Source organism: Hypanus sabinus, chromosome 12 (genome assembly GCF_030144855.1).
Source record: "Hypanus sabinus isolate sHypSab1 chromosome 12, sHypSab1.hap1, whole genome shotgun sequence".
Lineage (NCBI taxonomy): Eukaryota > Metazoa > Chordata > Chondrichthyes > Myliobatiformes > Dasyatidae > Hypanus > Hypanus sabinus.
This window is the reverse complement of record NC_082717.1, coordinates 59499087-59519149: the sequence shown is the minus strand read 5'-3', so window position 1 is coordinate 59519149 and position 20063 is coordinate 59499087. Positions and strand designations below refer to the sequence as shown.

At 38.1% G+C, this 20063-nt stretch overlaps 1 protein-coding gene across 7 annotated transcripts in view; it reads left to right on the top strand.

The window, feature by feature from the left end:
- The window catches only part of LOC132402920 (exportin-1), a 64841-nt gene that overhangs the window by 15810 nt on the left and 28968 nt on the right, over nt 1-20063 (top strand). For all 7 annotated transcript variants that reach the window (XM_059986029.1, XM_059986027.1, XM_059986032.1 and 4 more), the window contains 10 exons: nt 1562-1623; nt 1710-1754; nt 3266-3447; nt 3532-3580; nt 3663-3782; nt 3867-3995; nt 8811-8969; nt 13246-13443; nt 13852-13990; nt 17965-18146. In XM_059986029.1, coding sequence (XP_059842012.1) covers nt 1562-1623; nt 1710-1754; nt 3266-3447; nt 3532-3580; nt 3663-3782; nt 3867-3995; nt 8811-8969; nt 13246-13443; nt 13852-13990; nt 17965-18146 — 1265 coding nt within the window. The remainder of the gene's footprint in view (nt 1-1561; nt 1624-1709; nt 1755-3265; nt 3448-3531; nt 3581-3662; nt 3783-3866; nt 3996-8810; nt 8970-13245; nt 13444-13851; nt 13991-17964; nt 18147-20063) is intronic.

The window sequence follows — 20063 nt, the reverse complement described above, 5'->3', positions numbered from 1 at the left end:
AGTTTCAACGAAACTGCATGAACAGATGCGGCGTCAGTCATCTCCGGTCCAAAAATTGTTTGGACCGTCGGGGTCACCAATTGTAGCGGTGTGCTACACGCAGCGCTAAGATAACGACACCGAGTTGGTAAACTGCAATTAAAGATGATTTTATTCGAACTTCACAGCCTTGCTTTAAAGCCTCCCTCATCCTGCCCTCCCTGGGCGCGGATGCTCTAAGGGACATCTACTCACAAACCCCCGCAGGCTTTCTCCCTTTGTTGCGGACCTGGCCTTTGTGCCTGCGTGCTGGCTATTTGTGAGCTGGTTCCAGTGCGCTAGGAAGTGGGTCGCCACAGTTCAAAGTGTTGTTTGTGTCCAGAATACTAAATGAACATATTTGAAGAAAATGCTACCAAAATATTAGTAGAATTGGAGGTAGAAGTAATGGATATAGTAGAAATTGCATTTCTTGGAAGATTGGAAGTGCAATATCACCTGGTTTGGTGGAATGCATTGTAAATTAACGTGAGAGGTAAGGTGGCGATGCCGGAAAGGTTTACTGTACTCGATTTTGGGCTGCTGCAAGAAGACCAGAAAGTGGTAACACAAGTAATGGGGAGGTGGAAATGAAAAGCAAGCATGCCATACACAGTTATCAGTGTGGCAATCATGTTGCAGCTGTATAAAAATTGGGTTAGTTTACATTTGGAGTGTTTGATTGAGAGTTTGCAGTTCTGATTGTCACATAATAGGTTTTGTAGAGTGTGCTGAAGAGGATCAGCAGGACATTTCCTGGATTGCAGTGTAAGAGAGTGAGGAATAATTTAATAAAAGTGCAAAAAATTATAAGAGGCATAAATGGGGTCAGCAGTGTTTACTTAATGCCCACATAATGAAGGTCCTCCATCTCTCTCTGTCCTTGGTAATCTTCTCTATTGTTCCCTAGGTGTGGTTCAGGGTCCTCGTTTCTGCCTCTTAGGGTATGGTGCCAAGTTGTCCCTGGTCTCCCACATTTTCTTTGCCCTTTGGAGATCCAGGGAAGTGCAGTCTAGATGATGGATTTGGCCTCTCCTCATCACATGCATAATCCATTTTCTGCATTTCCTTGTGCTGATTTGTTGCCCTGTCCTGTTGATGATACTGAAGTAGGATGTGGTTGGAGTTCTTTCTTGGTCAGAAAAAAATCTGAATGGAATTGTTTGAAGCTGAGGAGGGAAGTTTAAAGTAGATTTGAGATATTTTGTAATTCTTTACACATTGCTGGGGAGGTAGTAGAAGTAGATACAGCAGCATAGTTTAAGAGGTATTAGGACTTGCTATGCTAGTGTTGTTCATTTTCTGATTAATGGTGGTTAATGTTCATGATGAGAACTGGAACAGCATTTATGTCAGTGACCTCTTCTACCGCCCCCAAAAAAACTCCTCAATTGATTGAATGGAATAGTGAAGTGGATGGTGCACTAATCGGTCTGTTTTGTTCTGGATTGTATTAAGTCAATGTAACTATCTCTTACTGAACCATATGCCCCACTCTTTTATTTTAACGTTCAGTAATACTTTTATTTTCTACTGTGTTCAGGAATTAAAAAGTATGTTGTTGGATTGATTATTAAGACTTCATCTGATCCTGTAAACATTGAGGTAAGTTTTCTAATGTTTCTAATGTTTCTTGTCCAAAAATTCTGAATTTAACTTGCCACCTACTGAATTACTACTTTTTCTTTTAGAAGGAAAAAGTTTATATTGGGAAGCTAAATATGATTCTGGTTCAGGTAAGATCTTTCATGCTTTGAGACTAGTTAAAGTTGAAAGTATGTTTATGATCAGAAGAAGTATGTATACATTATACAACCTTGAGATTCATCTCCTAACAGGAAGCCAAAAATAAAGTAAAACAGAAAAACTGTCGAAAATCCAGTGTTCAGAGGGGGGGAAAGAAACAAATGTAAGCAAATGGCATTCTGAATTGAAGTCTACAGAGTGTCCATCCACAGACCCTTAGTTTAGCACAGAGCGGAGCAGTAAGCTGAACTGGCTCAACCCTCTCTTCCAGCCCTGACACTCTGACCTTTTCAATCTGGCTCAGCACCTGATAGCGAAACATCGGGTCAGCCGCTTTGATGCGCTCTAGTGCCTGAACTCGGTTTGGCCATATCTGACCTTTCCACTTTGGCCCAGCACTTAAATTATTGTTCAAACATCAGGTTCAGCTGCTTCGATATGCTCTGTGGCCTGGATTAGGCTGAATCAGGCTGTCTTGATTCAGCCTGTACCCAACCTTTCTAATTCAGCCCGGTGCTTAAATGGATCGAACGTTTGGACTTTCTCGCTCTCGGCAACAGGCCTGCTCACCTTGCCTCAGTTTTGCCACATTGAGTTGCCTCCAAGTCCAAAGGGAAGTTACAGACACTTGAGATAATTGTTTGCCAGAAAGTGATTAACAAAGTGCTAAGGTATTTTCCTTGTTTTGCACCAGGCAGAGGTCGCTGAGATTTACCAGCTCCATCTTAAATCAGATGCCCTTATTTAGCAGGCTAATTGTTTTAGTGTGTATATGTTTCCAAAATTATTCCAGGTGATTCTATCATAGCTAATAGAGTTTAATTATTTAGTGAACGTAGTCCATCTATACTGCATGTTTCTTATTAACTACCTTCATGTTGCTACTAAATAGTTTTCACCAAAGTAGGAGGAATTAGGTCCAAGATACAAATAGCAACTTTGGTTGGGGACTTTCTAACACCAATTTGTTTCCATAAGCTAATTGGTTGTCATTTCACTTTAACTCTAGTATCTTAGCCATAGATTTAAACAAGGAGCCAGCCAGTTCATTAATTAAAACTTGGTACTGATTATAAATACACCACTGCCGTTATGGTATTCATGAGTAATAATTAAGTTTGTGTCAAAAGCACAGTTGGACTGATATTAGCTAATGAACATTCTGCTTTTTCTTTTTTTTAAAAATAAAGTGAGCAATTATTACCAGGTGCTGAATATTTCAGTTTTTCAAAAACAAATCTCTGAATTGCATGTCAGAGGTGGATTAGAGATGAGGTCCCAGCAGCGATGACGCAGCACCAATCAATTCAGATCTTGCATGGCAAAATTGGTTAGGTTAGGATTAGATAATCAACACCTTGAAGAGAGTTCTAATTTGAGGCAGGTGAGTCCTTTAAATGCTTTGCATTGACCATGAGTACCAGAATTCCAATCACTGCTTTGGATGTTGACAAATCTTCGATATAGTTCTGATATTTAACTGTTTGTTATATTCACACAGATACTCAAACAAGAATGGCCAAAGCACTGGCCCACATTCATCAGTGACATCGTAGGCGCAAGTAGAACAAGTGAGAGTTTGTGTCAGAACAACATGATAATTCTTAAATTATTAAGTGAGGAAGTATTTGATTTCTCCAGTGGTCAAATGACCCAAGTGAAAGCAAAACACCTGAAGGACAGGTATAACTCAAAAATTAAATTTTACTCACGGTTGTTAAAGAATTATTCCCCATGATTGATCAGTGATTTCTTATTTCTTTATAGCATGTGCAATGAATTCTCTCAGATATTCCAGCTGTGCCAATTTGTCATGGTAAACATTATTTTTGGCCTTTTGTTTGTAATTTTTTAGAATCATAATTTGTTCAGATTTAAAGTACTTTCTTTGCTTACAGGAAAACTCTCAAAATGCACCTCTTGTTCAAGCAACCTTAGAAACATTGCTGAGATTCTTAAATTGGATTCCACTTGGATATATCTTTGAAACTAAACTAATTAGCACACTGATATACAAGGTAGGTGCATCTTTACAAAATTTAGGATCATCAGATTATTTTACATGAAAAACTGTTTTTAGCTAATATTTCTTTTTTTTTAAGTTTCTCAATGTACCTATGTTCAGAAATGTGACTCTGAAGTGTCTGACAGAGATAGCTGGAGTAAGCGTCAGCCAATATGAAGAACAGTTTGTTACTCTCTTCACGCTAACAATGATACAACTGAAACAGGTATTTTAAATTTTATACTTTTGAGTATATTTAATCTAATAGTACATTTCCTGCAAATCTGGGGATTGGTTTAAAGCACAAGTTTGCATGTACAAGGGCTCTCCAGTTTACTGAAAAATGAATGTGGAAATCCAACATAAAAATTCTCTTGAAATTTTTAAAGCATTTCTCATGAAGATCAAGTTAATTCTTGTAAATATCTTCAGGAGTTAGGGAATAAGGATAGCAGCTAGTTATTCAGAAGATGACTAGTCTTCAAAATAAAAGCCTTTTATGGGCTGCTTCTGGGACAAGATACAGAAACTTGAAAGCCTGGAAATTCATGCTTAAGAACATTGCTGTCTGACAGTGAACCAATTACTTCCTACACATCATCTTCCCAGTTGTACTGCCACATTCTTGAATTCTTAATTCTGCCTCCCTGCTTTCTGTTAGTGTTTCTAGCATTATATTTTGCACTTCAGATTAGTCTTTGCACCATTCTGCTGTTTTGCACTTGTTGCTGTACTTAGTGTTGTATTTATTATCACCATGTTCATGTTTGCTCTGAGATATGTGCAACCTAGGAATTCCATTGTACACTGGTGCCTTTCAAAATGAATTAATTTTGAAACATAGAAAATAGGTGCAGGAGTAGGCCATTCGGCCCTTTGAGCCTGCACCGCCATTCAGTATGATCATGGCTGATCATCCAACTCAACCATGTACCTGCTTTCTCTCCATACCCCCTGATCCCTTTAGCCACAAGGGCCATATCTAACTTCCTCTTAAATATAGCCAATGAACTGGCCTCAACTGTTGCCTGTGGCAGAGAATTCCACAGATTCACCACTCTCTGTGTGAAGAAGTTTTTCCTCATCTGGGTCCTAAAAGGCTTCCCCTTTATCCTTAAACTGTGACCCCTCGTTCTGGAATTTGGACTGAATCAGGTACATTGTCTGCTGGTTCACACGGAAGATCTCTTAAAACATTTGCTTTGGGAACTGAACAAATGATCTTTTCTATTGAAACGTAAGATATTTTATCAAATGATGTACATTGAAGCTTCAGGTTATTGAAACTAACCATTAGACACAAGCTTCTCTAACTCTATGCCATTGTTGTCACATGAGGTAGGAAACTAAATGTTTATGTTAATCGGCTCTCATTAAAATTGTTCATTTATGTCGTGGACAAAATTGGCTTATAGACAGTTTTCTGGAACAGAACCCTTGTGTAACCTGGGGACTGTCTGTACTTAAACAATAGTCCAATCTTTGGGCTTTGTGTTTAGAAATTACTTGCATATGTATATCTTATGATAGAGATGGATATTGTTTATCTGGCTTCGATTTACCCATCAGTTAGAAATGCCTTTCTAACCCTCAGGTCACTGCTATTCAGGACAATTGAAGTATCCAGCTGTTCTGAGAGATGGGGCAAATAATGGAAATTGGATAATGTCCTGAAAACCATATAGTTATCTGAAGGTATTTCTCTTACTGCTAGTTAAATCCAAGCCAGAAAAACAATATCTTTCTTTAGCTTTTCTTTGATTTAATATTTACTCCATAGCAGAAATAGGTTTAGAAAACAAAATTAATAATAGTTGATCATTGCTTGTGAGCAAGCTGAGGTTTTTTTTTGTTTGTTGAGAATATTGTTGAGACCAGCAGTGCACACTATCTAATAGGAAAAAAATGACTTCTAATTTGATATCTTTAATTACTATGGTAAATAATAGTCTTCCCTGATCTTACCTGTTACTCACTTCTGACCCCCCTTGCCAAATCCTCTTGAGCCAAAGCTTCAAGCCTCACTCAGAATCCTACACTGGCCCACTTATGCAACGACTGCTGCAAAATGGCCTTCTGTACCTTGGCCTCCCCCTCTATTCACTGAAACCTATTGAACCAAAACTGCAGTTTATAACTGCGCACTCTTCTACAGTGGCTGCTGCAGTTAAACCTCACTTCTTTTTGATGAAAAAGAGTGAAATTCTCATGTAACAGGTCTTTCTTTTTTTAATGGTTCCTGCTGTCCAACAAATCTCACTTTTCCTACTCCGAAGTGAAACCCACACACAGTTAATCAGGCTTCCTTTGTCTAAATTTTGTTTTTCTTGAATGTGACTCTGCAACAGATGTTCATGGACTGTTTCTGACACTTGCTTTTCTGGATCTCTTTTCATGTCAGGAGATGATCACCAATTATAAACCTCCAGACTCCCACTGATATCACAACTAGAACTTCTCATATCCTGTAAGGATGCCATCACCTTCTCTTAGTACCTCTGTCTGTAGCATCTCTTAAGATACACTTTTCCACTCAAGAGCTCCTTCAGGAAATGTGGCTTTCCCCAACTGTAGTTGTTGATGTCTTTATATACACTTCCTTCATTTCCTGTAGTCCATGTCTCATCCTTTTATGTCTCCTGGTACTTTACTGGGTGATCATATGAAATAGCCTATCCACATCCATCCTGCCACGACTCCTTTGGACCCTTGTTTCTATGGTTCTACACTTTTCTCACCATCATTCCAAGATACAAACAACCCTGCCAGCTCAAAGATTCATGAGTACTTTTAATCTTGACAGCATTTGGTGCTTTCATTGTGGCTTCTACTGGAAATCAAACATAGACCAGGTTACCATTCTGTGGAACATTTGCACTCTCTCTGCAATGACCTTGAGCCGATGGTTGCACATCACTTCAACTTCCCTTTCTCAGATTGACTTGTGTTAGCCTTCTCTAATGTCAAAGAGAAGCCAACTTCAGAGCCTCCTACCCGATGATAAGAATGTTGAATTTTCCACTTTCAGGTAACCCTAATCCTCTGTACTCCAGATCCAACCAGGCTCTGGTATCTCTCCCTCTTCCCCCACCTCCCCCCATGTCACCCAGTTTTGAATGCCCTTCCTTATTGATTCCATCTGGCTATCAGTCACATGTTTACTCTACTAGATCTCCTAACTACCTTACCAACTGGTTGCATTTATCACAATTTTTAATCAGATTTGAGCAATGGCATCCTCTTGTGTCTTGTCATCTTCCAGCCTCCATCCCTTAACTCCTCTCCACCTGATTCCATCTGCCCTTTTTCTCTCTCATGTCTCTACCCATCACTTACCAGCCACTCTCTTAACTACACCCCTCAGCCATTTGACTCAATCTGTCCATCATTCCTTTTCTGAAGTTCCAATATCGTCTGCCAACCCCCATTTCAACTACCCTAGATCTTTTACTGGCTATCTGTCCTCTTGACTCAGTCTTGTTGCAGCGTGTGAACTCAAAACTTTAACCATCCCACTGGCTCCACAGATGCTGCCTAACCTGCTGAGTTCTTCCAGAATTTTTTTCCCTGTAAGAAAACAGTCTTTATGCCTTTTTGTGTTCTGCTTTTATTGCTTTGAAACCAGTATTTAAAATAGTTCCCCAATGACTTAAAGTCTTTTTTTAATTCCTTTTTATTTGTATCTCCCATTTCTATTACACATTAGCTGGTTTTGGTAAGATTTTTTAGCACTTTCAGTAGGAAAATCAGGTTGATTATTGCTTCATTTGCAGTTTTATGCAAAGGTTTAAGTACAATGGATTCAAGTTACTTGAGCCATCAAGTCAATCGGGAAGCGCTTATTTATGACAATTCTTAAAGAACAAAAATTAATCAAGAACATGGCCGGTATTCCCTTTGTCATTTTGGACATTATGTTGCTTAGGCACACACTTGTTTGGATGTTAGACACTGCACCATGCTTGGAGTGAATAGTTTTTAAATAGTGTCAGTTGCTTGATTTTGCGTTCGAAAAGCACTGTTTTTGTCTCTGAAAGTTGGCAAGAAATAAGTAATAAGGCAATGCAGAGCAGTTTTGTTCAGTGCAGTTTGAAGCATTCATGCTTGATGATCCCAGAAATGGCTGAGAGTTAAAATGAAACAATTTTATTACTTAAAAGTTATGAACTACGAAAAATTTGAAGGTATGGATATGATCTTGAATGTTGCAATGAAAATGAAGATTTGGTAGATGAAATTGTTGAAAGCATTGTATAAAGGCAGTCCATTATCTGCACTAGATAGATGCCTGTGCTGATTTTGTTCATTTACAGTTCAAAGGAACACAACATACATTTGGATGAATTCCTCCATCAATAACTATTAAGAACTAAAATCACAGTTTCATAGCACTGTAGTTGTATTGCTAATTATTTACTTTGTCTGTATTTTATTTAAATACATAAGTTGTTACTCAGTAAAATGGTTGTTTATCTTTTTAATGTCTTTGTAACAGCAGCTTGAACAAATCAATGCCACTACTGGCGACCCAGCATGGGGAGTTGTGTTGTATAATTAGCTCTCCAATCAATTCAGTAATAATGTTCCAAAAAGTCAAAGAACTGTATTTGATCTTTAATTAGTGATTAGCAAAACATACAATTTTGAAGCAATGCAATTAATCAGTCAACAAAAGATATGACATGGATTGATTCCCAGAACCTAACTGTCTAAGTCAAAGCTTGAATACATAGCTTATTCCCTTCTCTTTTACCATGTCTTGCCAACATGATTCGTTGCCATAATTAATAAAACAAATGCGCAACACTGTATACAATGCATACAGAAAATAGATGCATGGCTCCTACAACCTTCTTAACTATTTCCATGAAATTTTGGCTAATTGGAACTTCCAATTAACTGACCCAAAATGTACTGGTCCAGGTGTGTCCCAGTTAACTGGAATCCACTGTATTAGGTTTTGAGTTGATGCTGCTAGTCAATAAAATAAATCATGATCACAGGACATAGTTATTGATGTTATCTGTGTTCACACTTGTAGATGCTTCCTTTAAATACCAATATACGAGTGGCATATGCCAATGGTAAAGATGATGAGCAGAACTTCATCCAGAACTTGAGCCTCTTTCTTTGTACTTTCTTAAAAGAACATGGGCAGCTTATTGAAAAAAGATTAAGTTTGAGGGAAGCCCTTATGGAGGTAAGAGTCTTATCTTTATCTGAAATTTGCACTTAAAATTGTACTGTTCGGGCCAGAATTACTGTTCATCCCTTTTCCTAAAGCAAGTGATGAGATGCTGCTGTGAATTGTGACAGTCAAAGTGCTTTTGGATGAGGATTCCCAAAGCAGTTGATGATACAGCAATGCCATAGGAATCTCCCAACTTCGGCATGAATGTACATTTTATGGATAAACTTGCTGTGGAGTCTTTTTCTCAATGTCAGATTGTTGCTCTGGGAAGTGATGTTGTTGAACAGGGGTAGGCAACCTATGGCCCGCAAAGGTATTTTGACTGGCCCACGAGCAAATATTGGGATACTGGGCTTATCCAGCACACGAGTGATTTTTTTCTTACACTGATGGACATGCGTGGCGTCTTGTTACATTGGCCCCAGGTTCCATTTTGTTCCAAACCAAACACTGATATATACGAATGATGGGAAGGCAAACTACCTTATTAATATGTATTAGATACTCTGTGCATGCGCAGGTTTTCAGACGGGATTGTTCAAATTTGTAAACAGAAACGGCGTCACTGTGTTTTAAGAAGAAATCCATGCTAAATATCCAGATATTTACATGTGCTACGATATTTGTTGAATAACTCGCGTTTCGAAATAAATTCTCTTAATGTGTCGAAGCTAATTGGCATCACAACTGATGGGGCACCAGCAACGGTGGGACAGAAAAAAGGCATCCTCGCATTGCTGCAAGGACAAATGGAAATCCTTGCAATCGCACAGAACTGGTTAAAATTCATTGTATTATCCTTCATGAGGCATTATGTGCCAAGTCTTTGAAATTAAAGGATGTTATGGGCATTGTTGTGAAGACAGTGAACCTGATCCTATTTCGTGGATTGAATCATCGCCAGTTGCAGCAGTTTTTGTTAGACACAGAGGCAGAATATGGGGACCTAGCTTATTTCTACAATATAGGCTGGCTTAGCCAAGGGTCAGAGCTGGAAAGAGTATTTGCATTGCTTGAAGAGGTGGCAATATTCCTTGAAAGCAAAAATGAGGATGCTTCACATTTTCGTGATCCTGATTGGCTTGCAACCTTGGCATTTCTTGTAGACATTACATCTCATTTAAATAATTTGAATTTACAACTTCAAGGAAAACAATCAGCTGATGCATGAGATGTATAGTCATATTGTGGCCTTTGAAAGAAAACTGCAATTGTGGGAGTACCAGCTTCTAAAAAGAAATGGTGCACATTTTCCCACTTCTCTAAAAAGTAAAGCACAAGATCCAGACATTTTTGTGAATATGGTCCTAGAATTGAGAAGAGTTTTCGTTTTGTTTTGCTGATTTTCGCTTGCATGCAAATGAGTTCAAGCTGTTTGCTACTCCATTTGATGTGGAAGTGGACACTGCATCAGGAATTTTTAAGATGGAATTGATTGAGATGCATTGTGACAGCATAATGAGTTCGGAATTTTATTCTGAAGATGTGTCAGTGCTTGACTTCTTTAGAAAATGTATTCATCCAAGTGGGCAGTATCCTAACTTAGTGGACCATGCAAAAAAGATGGCATTATTGTTTGGCAGCACTTACCTGTGTGAGCAGTTGTTTTCAAAAATGCAGCACACCAAGAACAATTTGAGAACAAGATTGACTGGTGCCCATCTGGATAATGTCCTTGCTCTTGGCATCAACAAGTCTGACACCCAATATTGAGAAGCTTTCAGGCAACAAACAGTATCATGTTTCACATTGATTTATTGACTTTGCATTAAAATTTTCATATTTATTATACTTCGTTTACCACCATTCAATGCATCATGTTCATATGTTTTATGTTTAAAGATTCTTGTGTCCTTTTAAGAGATTCAAAAGATGCTTTGAATGAAATAAATTGCAACTAAATCTGAGTTCTTTAATTACTAATCGCCATCCTTGGTTAAGCACAAATGATTTTCTAGCATGCGTTATTCATTAATTTGAGGCAAAACACAACTGGATGTATTTCGAGTTTTTTATGGTATTTGTCTGGCCCACCATCCGCTCATTAATAGCAATCCGGCACACAGAGGCAAGAAGGTTGCCGACTCCTGTTGTAGAAGTTTGGTTGCTATGCTTTTTTCTGAATAGTTCATTCTTTTGTCACGTTGCCTTTGTTATGGAAGGAGTAAATTTTTAGAAATTAGAGTGTTTAAGTGTGATCACTGAAAAGCTTTTGTTATTTAATTTTATTTGTATACACACGTACATTTATATGTATGTGTGAGTATGTCTAAATATAATAATATTGTTTCTTGTCATCAATACTGAGTACACCATTTAAACAACCACAGTCTCAGTTCAACTATGTGAATCTCTGAGGTAATGCCTTCTACAGAAGTTATTTGGCGTCAGATGCTCCAATCAATGAGATGAGATTGGAGGTGTGGGTCGCAGAGGTAACCTGCCCTATAAAACAACTCAAAAAGTCAGGTTACTGACGGGGACTGCACTTCTCAAGAACGATCAGTTTATATGCACCATGCCTCAATCAAAACAACTTTTAAGATACCTTAAAAGAAGAATTGTAGAGATGCATGAAGCTGGAATAAGCTACAAAAGCCTTTCTCAAGATCTGAGTTTTCATCAGTCCACGGTAAGAAAAATTGTCTACAAATGGATGGAAATCAGTACTATTGCTACATGCCTTAGGAATGGGCGTCCTGCAAAGATCACACCAAGAGCTCAGCGTGCAATGCTGAAGGGGGTGAAAAAGATCACAAAGGTAACAGCAAAGGTCCTGCAGAAATCTCTTGAACTTGCTGAAGTCTTAGTTCATATGTCCACTATAAGAAAAACACTGAACAAGAATGGTATTCATGGAAGGACACCACAGAGGAAACCACTGCTCTCCAAATAAAAATTACTGCACATTTCAAGTTTGCAAAAGGCCACCTGGATGTTCCATTATGCTCCTGGGACAGTGTTGTGTTGTCAGATGAGACAAAAGTGAACTGTTTGGCAGTAATGCATACAGCTGTGTTCAGAGGAAAATGGGCACTGCACATCAAACCCTCATCCCAACTGTGAAGTTGGTGGAAGGAGCATCATGGTTTGGAACTGCTTTGCTGATTCAGGGCCTGGATATCTTGCAACCATAGAAGAAACAATGAAATCAAAACTGTATCAAGACATTTTACAGGAGAATGCCAGGGTAGGTAGTGGTCCGTCACCTGAAGTAAAATAGAATTTGGAAGATGCAACAAGACAATAATCAGAAACACAAATGTAAATCAACAACAGAATGGTATTAAGAAGAAAAGTAGTGTTTTGGAATGGCCAAGTCAGAGTCCAGAGCTTAACCCTATAGAGATGCTGTGGCATGACCTGAAGAGGGCTGTTCATGCAAGGTATCCCAGGAATATTGATGAACTGAAGCAGTTTTGTATGGAGGAATGGTCTAAAATTCCTCCTCGCCATTGTGCGAGTCTGATCAGCAGCTACAGGAAATATTTAGTGGAAGTTATTGCTGCTAAGGGAGTTTCTGCCTGTTATTAAATACAAGGGTTCACATACATTTTCTAGCCTGGACTGTGAATGATTAAACAATATGTTCAATAAAGATTTGAGAAGTACAGTTGTGTGTTAATAGTTGAGGCAGATTGTTTGTCTATTATTGTGACATAGATGAAGATCAGACCACATGTTATGAGTAATGAATGCAGGAAGCTAGGTAATCTCAAAGAGTTTACAAACTTTTTCTTGCAACTGCATAGTGTGCATGTATATGTAATACAAGGACAACCCTTTAGAACAGTGATGAAATTTTTTTAAGCTAGGGGGCAGTGAATCTGAAATTTATTGCCACAGGCAGCTGTGGAGGTCAAGTCATCGGGTATATTTAAAGCTGAGGTTAGTAGATTTTTAATTAGTAAGGTTATCAAAGGTTAAAGAGCGAAGGCAGGAGAATTAGTTAAGAGGAAAAATAAATCAGCCGTGATTGAATGGCAGTGCAGACTCGGTGGATGAGATGGCCTTATTCTCCTGTGTCTTCAGGTCTTTTATAGGAAAGCAAACACTTACCCAGGCAAGTAGAGAATATTCCATCATTGTTCATTACTTGTGCCTTTTTGATGTTGGAAAGGTTTTTGAATCTGTAGGTCTTATTTGCTCCTGTAGTATTAGCACTAATGAGGATACTCCAGTTAGGTTTCTAGTTACTGGTGACCTCAAAAAATTGGTGTGTTACTATTATAAATGTGGTAAGCAAAGGAACAAAAATGACTGGGGAAATTTTATGAATCCACAGGCTCTTCATTATATGCTGCTGGTCTCTGAAGTGGAAGAAACAGAGATTTTCAAAATTTGTTTGGAGTATTGGAATCATTTGGCTTCTGAGCTGTATAGGGAAAGTCCCTTTTCAACATCTGCATCACCTGTGCTTTCTGGAAGTCAACATTTTGACGTGCCTCCAAGACGACAACTTTATTTGCCAGTATTGTCCAAGGTGGGCATTGAGTGGATGTTTAAAGAAATCGGTGCTATTGTTCTTGCAGAAAATGTTAGACATTTTCAGATGTATAATGTTCTTAAGAGATTTTATTTCTGATGTGAGATGTTGTTCTTAAGAGATTTTGTTTCTGATGTGAGATGTTCAGAATCATTTTTAAGAAATGCATGTTATTCCTTCAGGTAAAATTTTTTCCTTATTGTATTAGCACCTATTGGGACAACACTAATAGTTGATATTCTTCCTATGGATCAATTCTTTGTAGATACTTAAGAGCAGCTTTCTTTACAGAAAGCTTATATTTCTGTATGATTGATGCATACTATGTTCTATGTGATTGATCAGCACAGTGTCTAATTTCAGTATGGCGAAATGGCAGTAAGTATTGACAAGATTTTTTTTCAGGTGCGTCTTCTAATGGTCAGTCGTATGGCCAAACCAGAAGAAGTGCTAGTAGTGGAAAATGACCAAGGAGAAGTTGTGCGTGAATTCATGAAGGATACTGATTCCATTAACTTGTATAAAAATATGAGGGAAACACTTGGTAAGAATTATCTGTTTGAAAATGAACGTGTTGATGAATATTATTTTTGCTTCGAGCAGGACTAAATAGACTCTAGTTTTGTGAGACGGTTGAATCACTTAAATGGTAAAATACACAAGGTACTTAGAAATCCTGGGTAGTCATTAATTATGAACTTTATAGCTTGGAATGCAAGACTTACTGAGAAGCTGTAGATTTTGTGATTATAAATACATTGCATTTAAGGTGGGTACTAAAAAAAAGTTAAGCACAAAGAGAAGTTATGGTAGCGCAGCACCAGTGTTTACCAATCAATTCCTGCTGCTTTCTATAAGGGACTGTTGTCAGGCTGCAGGAGTGTTGTCTGAAAAGTTGTAAAATTGGTCAGCTCCATCTTGGGTACTAGCCTCCATATTATCCAAGACACCTTCAAGGAGAGATGCCTCAGAAAGGTGACATCCACTATTAAGGATCCCCATCTCCCAGGGCATGTCCTCTTTTCACTGTTACTGTCAGGAAGGAGGTACTGAAGCCTGAAGACACACACTCAGCTTCTTCCCCTCTGCCATATGATTCCTAAAAAGATGTTGAACCCATGAGTACTACCTCACTTTTTTTTAAACATATACGATCTCTGTTCATGCACTATTTAAAATTATTTAATATATCTATACATATTTACTCTATTTTTCTTCAAATATCATGTATTGTACTGCTGCTGCTAAGTTAATGAATTCCATGACACACGTAGGAGATAATAAACCTGATTCCAATTCTGATAGCATGTGCAGAGCTATTAATTAATCCTGGTTTCTCCAGAGCCAATTAGCTTTAGATATGACAAGGTTGGTTCATAAGTGAATTCTGGAGTTGAAAGTGATTGCCCCGGCATCAAGGCAATGTTCGATTATAATACTGCATTAAGGAGGATTAAACAAATTTAGCTCAGTGGGAATTGACATCCAGACTCTTCATTGGTCTTACCTAGCATACAATGCCCATAGCTTGCCAGAATAAGTTTTCAGTAATATTTGTCAGACATGATCTGGATGCTGACATAGGTCAGAAGTGAACATGTTTGTTTTTGTTTTTCCATTGTGTTTAATTGAAGAATTAGTTATGTTTCTTTGCAACATAACCTGAGCAATATTTGGGTATGGAGTATTAACTATCATGGATCATTCTGCTACTAAATTGCCAAACAATGGCCATCTCCATCATGACATTCTGTGACTTGAATTCAGCAATAGCACTGCAATCGCAAGTCTTTCATTGCATTGACTTTGTTGGGATGCTCTTAAGGTTGGGCCAGAACATAAACTGGATCAACTTTAAGAGTACTTTCTAGGATGTAAATCTTGATAATTTTTTTCGAAAAACCTTTCCACTGAATAGAAAACAGGTTTGGGTATGAGTGAGTCCTATTGCCACCCAGTCTTGCCTCTTCACCTCTGTAATTGCTAGGGAACTATGGCAACTGTACAGCAGCTATAAAAGTTCTTAACAAAAGTTACTGCATAATCTCTTAAGCATTCCATTTTGAAAGTATGACTGCCTAGCATGTAAGAACAAATTCCCTGAAGTAATGCAGTATGCAGACTTAGAAATCTATCACTTTTTTCATTAAGTTAAAATCTTGGAACTTTGTATCAACAATCATAATGATAATAACTGTTGTTGTATGTACTGCTCAACATCATTTTCTCAAAGCCAACGATTGTTTAAGAATAACTTTTTAAAAAAATAATGGAAACTGCAAATGGATTTTGCTGCAGGTGTATGTGAGATTATTCACTTTGAACCTAGAAAAATACAAAATGAAGTACCTTCCAAAATGAAAATTATAGATTCTGCAAGGTTGTGGATCCAATTCAGAGGTCATCAGGATGTTGCCATTGAATAGAAGACTGCTGTTATGTTGTCTTTGTATCCAGGGTACAGGTTTCCCCGCTATCCGAAGGTAGAGTGTTCCTATGAAACAGTTCATAAGCCGAAATGGCTTAGCGAAGAAACAATTGCCATTGATTTATATGGTAAAATTTTTGAGTGTTTCCTAGACCCAAAAAATAATCTACCAAATCATACCAAATAGCACACAAAACCTAAAATAAAGCTAACATACAGTAAAAGCAGGAATGATAAAATAAATACACAGTTATAAAAAGTAGAAATAATGTATGTACAGTCGGCCCTCCTTATCCGCGGGTTCTGCATGCGTGGATACAACCAGCTGCAGATCAGGAAAACCCAGATGTTATCTCTCCTGCACTAGTCGTTTGAACATGTATAGACTTTTTTCTTGTCATTATTCTCTAAACAATACAGTATAGCAGCTATTTACATAGCATTTACATTATATTAGGTATTATAAGTAATCTAGAGATGATTTAAAAGTACAGGCAGTCCCCGGGTTATGAATGAGTTCTGTTCACGAGTCCATCTTTAAGTCGGATCTGAAGTCGGAACAGGTACATCCAGTATTATTTAGCGTCAGTTAGTAAAATGTTTTTCTTAGTATATATTTTACCTTTCTGTATATATAAAACACTTAAGAAACATACGTATTTCAATAATTAAACCACTGCGTTGCTTAGTAATAATTGTAACTTTCGTAAGGGCAGGGCCTTTCCCATGCTCCATTAAAATTGTTCCAATCGTTGACTGACTGTAGCCTAATGCTTTTCCAGTGACTAATGGTATTTCACCTCTTTCTGATCGCTTTATTACTTCCACCTCGTTTTCAATCATGATCGTGATTACTTCAGATTCAGAGCTGCGCCAGGTCCTAAGGTCCGCTGCACTGAGCCTGGTTAAATAAAGTCCGGGGTTCCGCTGGGTCCTAAAGACCACTGCACTGAGACAGGTTACAAAAGGGACTTGAGCATCCATGTTTTTTTTGGTATCGGGGTGGGTCCCGGAACCAATCCTCCATGGATAAGGAGGGCCAACTGTACAGTGTAGTTTCACTTACCAGGATCGGGAAGATTGAGCCAAAACCGATTTGTAGGGGAAAAAATCGGCATGTACACACATGCACATGCACCTACTTGCCCGTGCAAGGTTTCAAGGTCATGGTAGTCTTTCTTGGGGTAAACACAAGTTTAAAGCGGGCGTCTTTTTTCGTAAAAGTGAAGTTACGTAAAGCGAACGTTTGGAAAGTGGACTTCTGTACTAGAATACAGGTGGCCCCTGTTTTTCGAATGTTCACTTTATGACAGCTCGCTGTTACAAAAGACCTACATTTGTACCTGTTTTCACTAACCAAAGAGGATTTTCGCTTTTATGAGAAAAAGATGCCCGCTTTATATGTGTGTTTATTCCAAGAAAGACTACCATGACTGTGAAGCCTTGTGCGGGCAGTTGTGTACGTGCATAGGTGTGTATGTGCACATGTGTGTACACGCTGGTTTTTTTTCTCCGAATATTTTGGCTCGCTGTCTTCCCGATTTTGATAAGTGAACTACACTACAAACAATATTTCTTCTTCATATAGGCTGTATATTTATCATATCATTCCTGCTTTTACCATACGTTAGTGTGATTTTAGGTTTTGTGTGTTAGTTGGTTTGATTTCGTAGGTTTTTTTTGGTCTGGGAACGCTCAAAAATTTTTCCCGTATAAATTAATGGTAATTGCTTCTTTGCTTTACGACATTTGGGCTTACAAATGGCTTCATAGGAACACTATGAAATGGGGAAACCTGTACAAGGAAACAAAATATGTGACGTAACAGTGAAAACCTGGCTGAAACCTCTCAGCAGTACTGAGAGTATTTCTGGGATCTCTTCCTTTGGAAGGATATATCCCTGACAGGGCACCTTGCATATGTAGTAGAATGATCATTGGTGAACAGGCTTAAAGGGCTAAATCAACTATTTATATCAATTACTTTTGTATGAATTGCTGTGAAAATGAAATTTTGAGTCAATATCAACGGTCTTCTTAACAATATCTAAATTGGAATATTCTGAAATTTTCTATTCTTTCCCCCCCAGTGTACCTTACTCATTTAGATTATGCTGATACAGAGCGTATTATGACAGACAAACTTCACAACCAAGTGAATGGTACTGAGTGGTCATGGAAGAATCTGAACACACTCTGTTGGGCTATTGGTTCAATTAGTGGTGCTATGCATGAGGAAGATGAGAAGAGATTTCTGGTAACTGTAATCAAAGTAAGTGAATTGATAGTTACTGATTTGACTTCGGGTATTAACTCTTCCATGTGTGAGAATAATACAAGTGCTGCCTCATTTCTACAGGAATCCATATACTGTTGAAGGCCTTGAAACATGGGAAGAATAAATCAGCCTGAAGTTGTGGCTCATATGAGTGAAATAATGAAAGATCAAATGTTGTACTAAGGAATTCTCAGTCTTAATCTCAGGCCTAAGAATATGAATGTTATTATTACTACTGGTACCAAATGACTATATTGTCATAAACTTCCAACCTATAGTTAAATAATTCTCCTGTAAGAGAAAATTTGGTTCTTCCAGTTGTTTTTGCATTATAAGATGTTTGAGCTAACATAGGTCCTCAGTAGATTTACAGATTCGTTAATTTTTTCATGTATTAATTATGCACATTAACAAACTTGTCTGCCACCTACTTCCTGTGCAGTGCATTCAAATAAAGGACTGAGAATTTCTCGTGCTGCGTGTGTGTACCTGAACAAAGTGCTTTTATAACACTTTCTGTCTCCCATTTCCCCCTCAAAGCACCATCCCCATTCCACCGCCTTGATAGCCAACAACAAAGTGGTCCACCTCTCATTGGATTGGTTGTGCTTGAAAGAATGAGAATGAGTCATGACATCAAGATTATTGGAATCCTCTTCCCATTTTTCTATCTGTCTCAAGTCCAGATACCTGGCTTGTTTTTTCTCTCCCTATTTTTGTTGTTAAGTTGAGTCAGACTCTTAGTGACTTTATGGACTGAAGGGTCCATAGGGTTTACATGGCAAGATAGGGAAGTAGATTGCCTGTCCTTTCTTCTGCACGGATACTGCTGCTACCCAGGTTGGCACCCAGCTGGGTTTGAACTCAGAATCCTCTGTCTTGAAAGTCCAGTGCTGATGCCACTACATCGCCAGCTGGCTTTCCCTGTGCAGTGTCTAAAAAGAAATTCAGAAAATTTGTATAATTTATTTGATTTAGAAGTACACTGCTCTTCCTTACCACCATCTTTCTTAATAGTTCATCAGTTGCTTTTCTGACATGAAGTTCTGGATGAGCAGAAGTTTCATACACCACATTGGTGAAAACTTAAAGCCTTTGGTCCATTACACAAACTTTCCTTAGCTCAGACTCCATCCCTTTCTATGGCAATTGTTGGACATTGACAATATAACATATGGGTGATCATGCAATGAACTCAAGACCACAAAATTTCATCATCAAGATCCTTTCAACTGCAAAATGTTACCTGATTGCACTGAATCAGAAACAGATCTCCATTTAAGATGAGACAACTGAAGTAACGAATTTTCGATGAATGATTGAGCTGATTTTTTTTAAGGTAGACTGAATGTGATGGGTTAAAATTGAAGTGCATTTTACCATGTAGATTTTATGTCTGGCATATCAAGTATTTATGAAACCTCTGTACCTTTTAACGTTCTGAACTTCTGTTAAGGTTAAAACATTAAAACTGGTGGGTTCAAGGAGGAATGGCAAGTTGGATGCAAGATTAATTAGTTGAAAAAGGAAACATATTTACGATAATTGCAAGAAGGATTATAACAGGTTAGAGGAAGATCCTCCTTGATGGTAGTGGGATTTTAAATATGCTACAAGGTGTATTAGAGACAGATATGTTACATTTAAAAAGTACTAGATGCACTATAATCCCTCAAGTTCTGCACTGAGCTGGGATTGATCTAGATCGGGGGTCCTAACCTTTATTTTTCATTATACCATAGACCAATACCATTAAGCAAGGGGTCTATGGATCCCTGGTTGGGAACCCCTGATCTAGAAAGCTTTGTAATTAAAAGCAATGAACCAAATGCCAGATTCTTGTAAATTATTCTGTGATTTAGTATTGCCAATTAAAAGCATTTTGAAATAGAAAGGAATTAAACTTTCAGT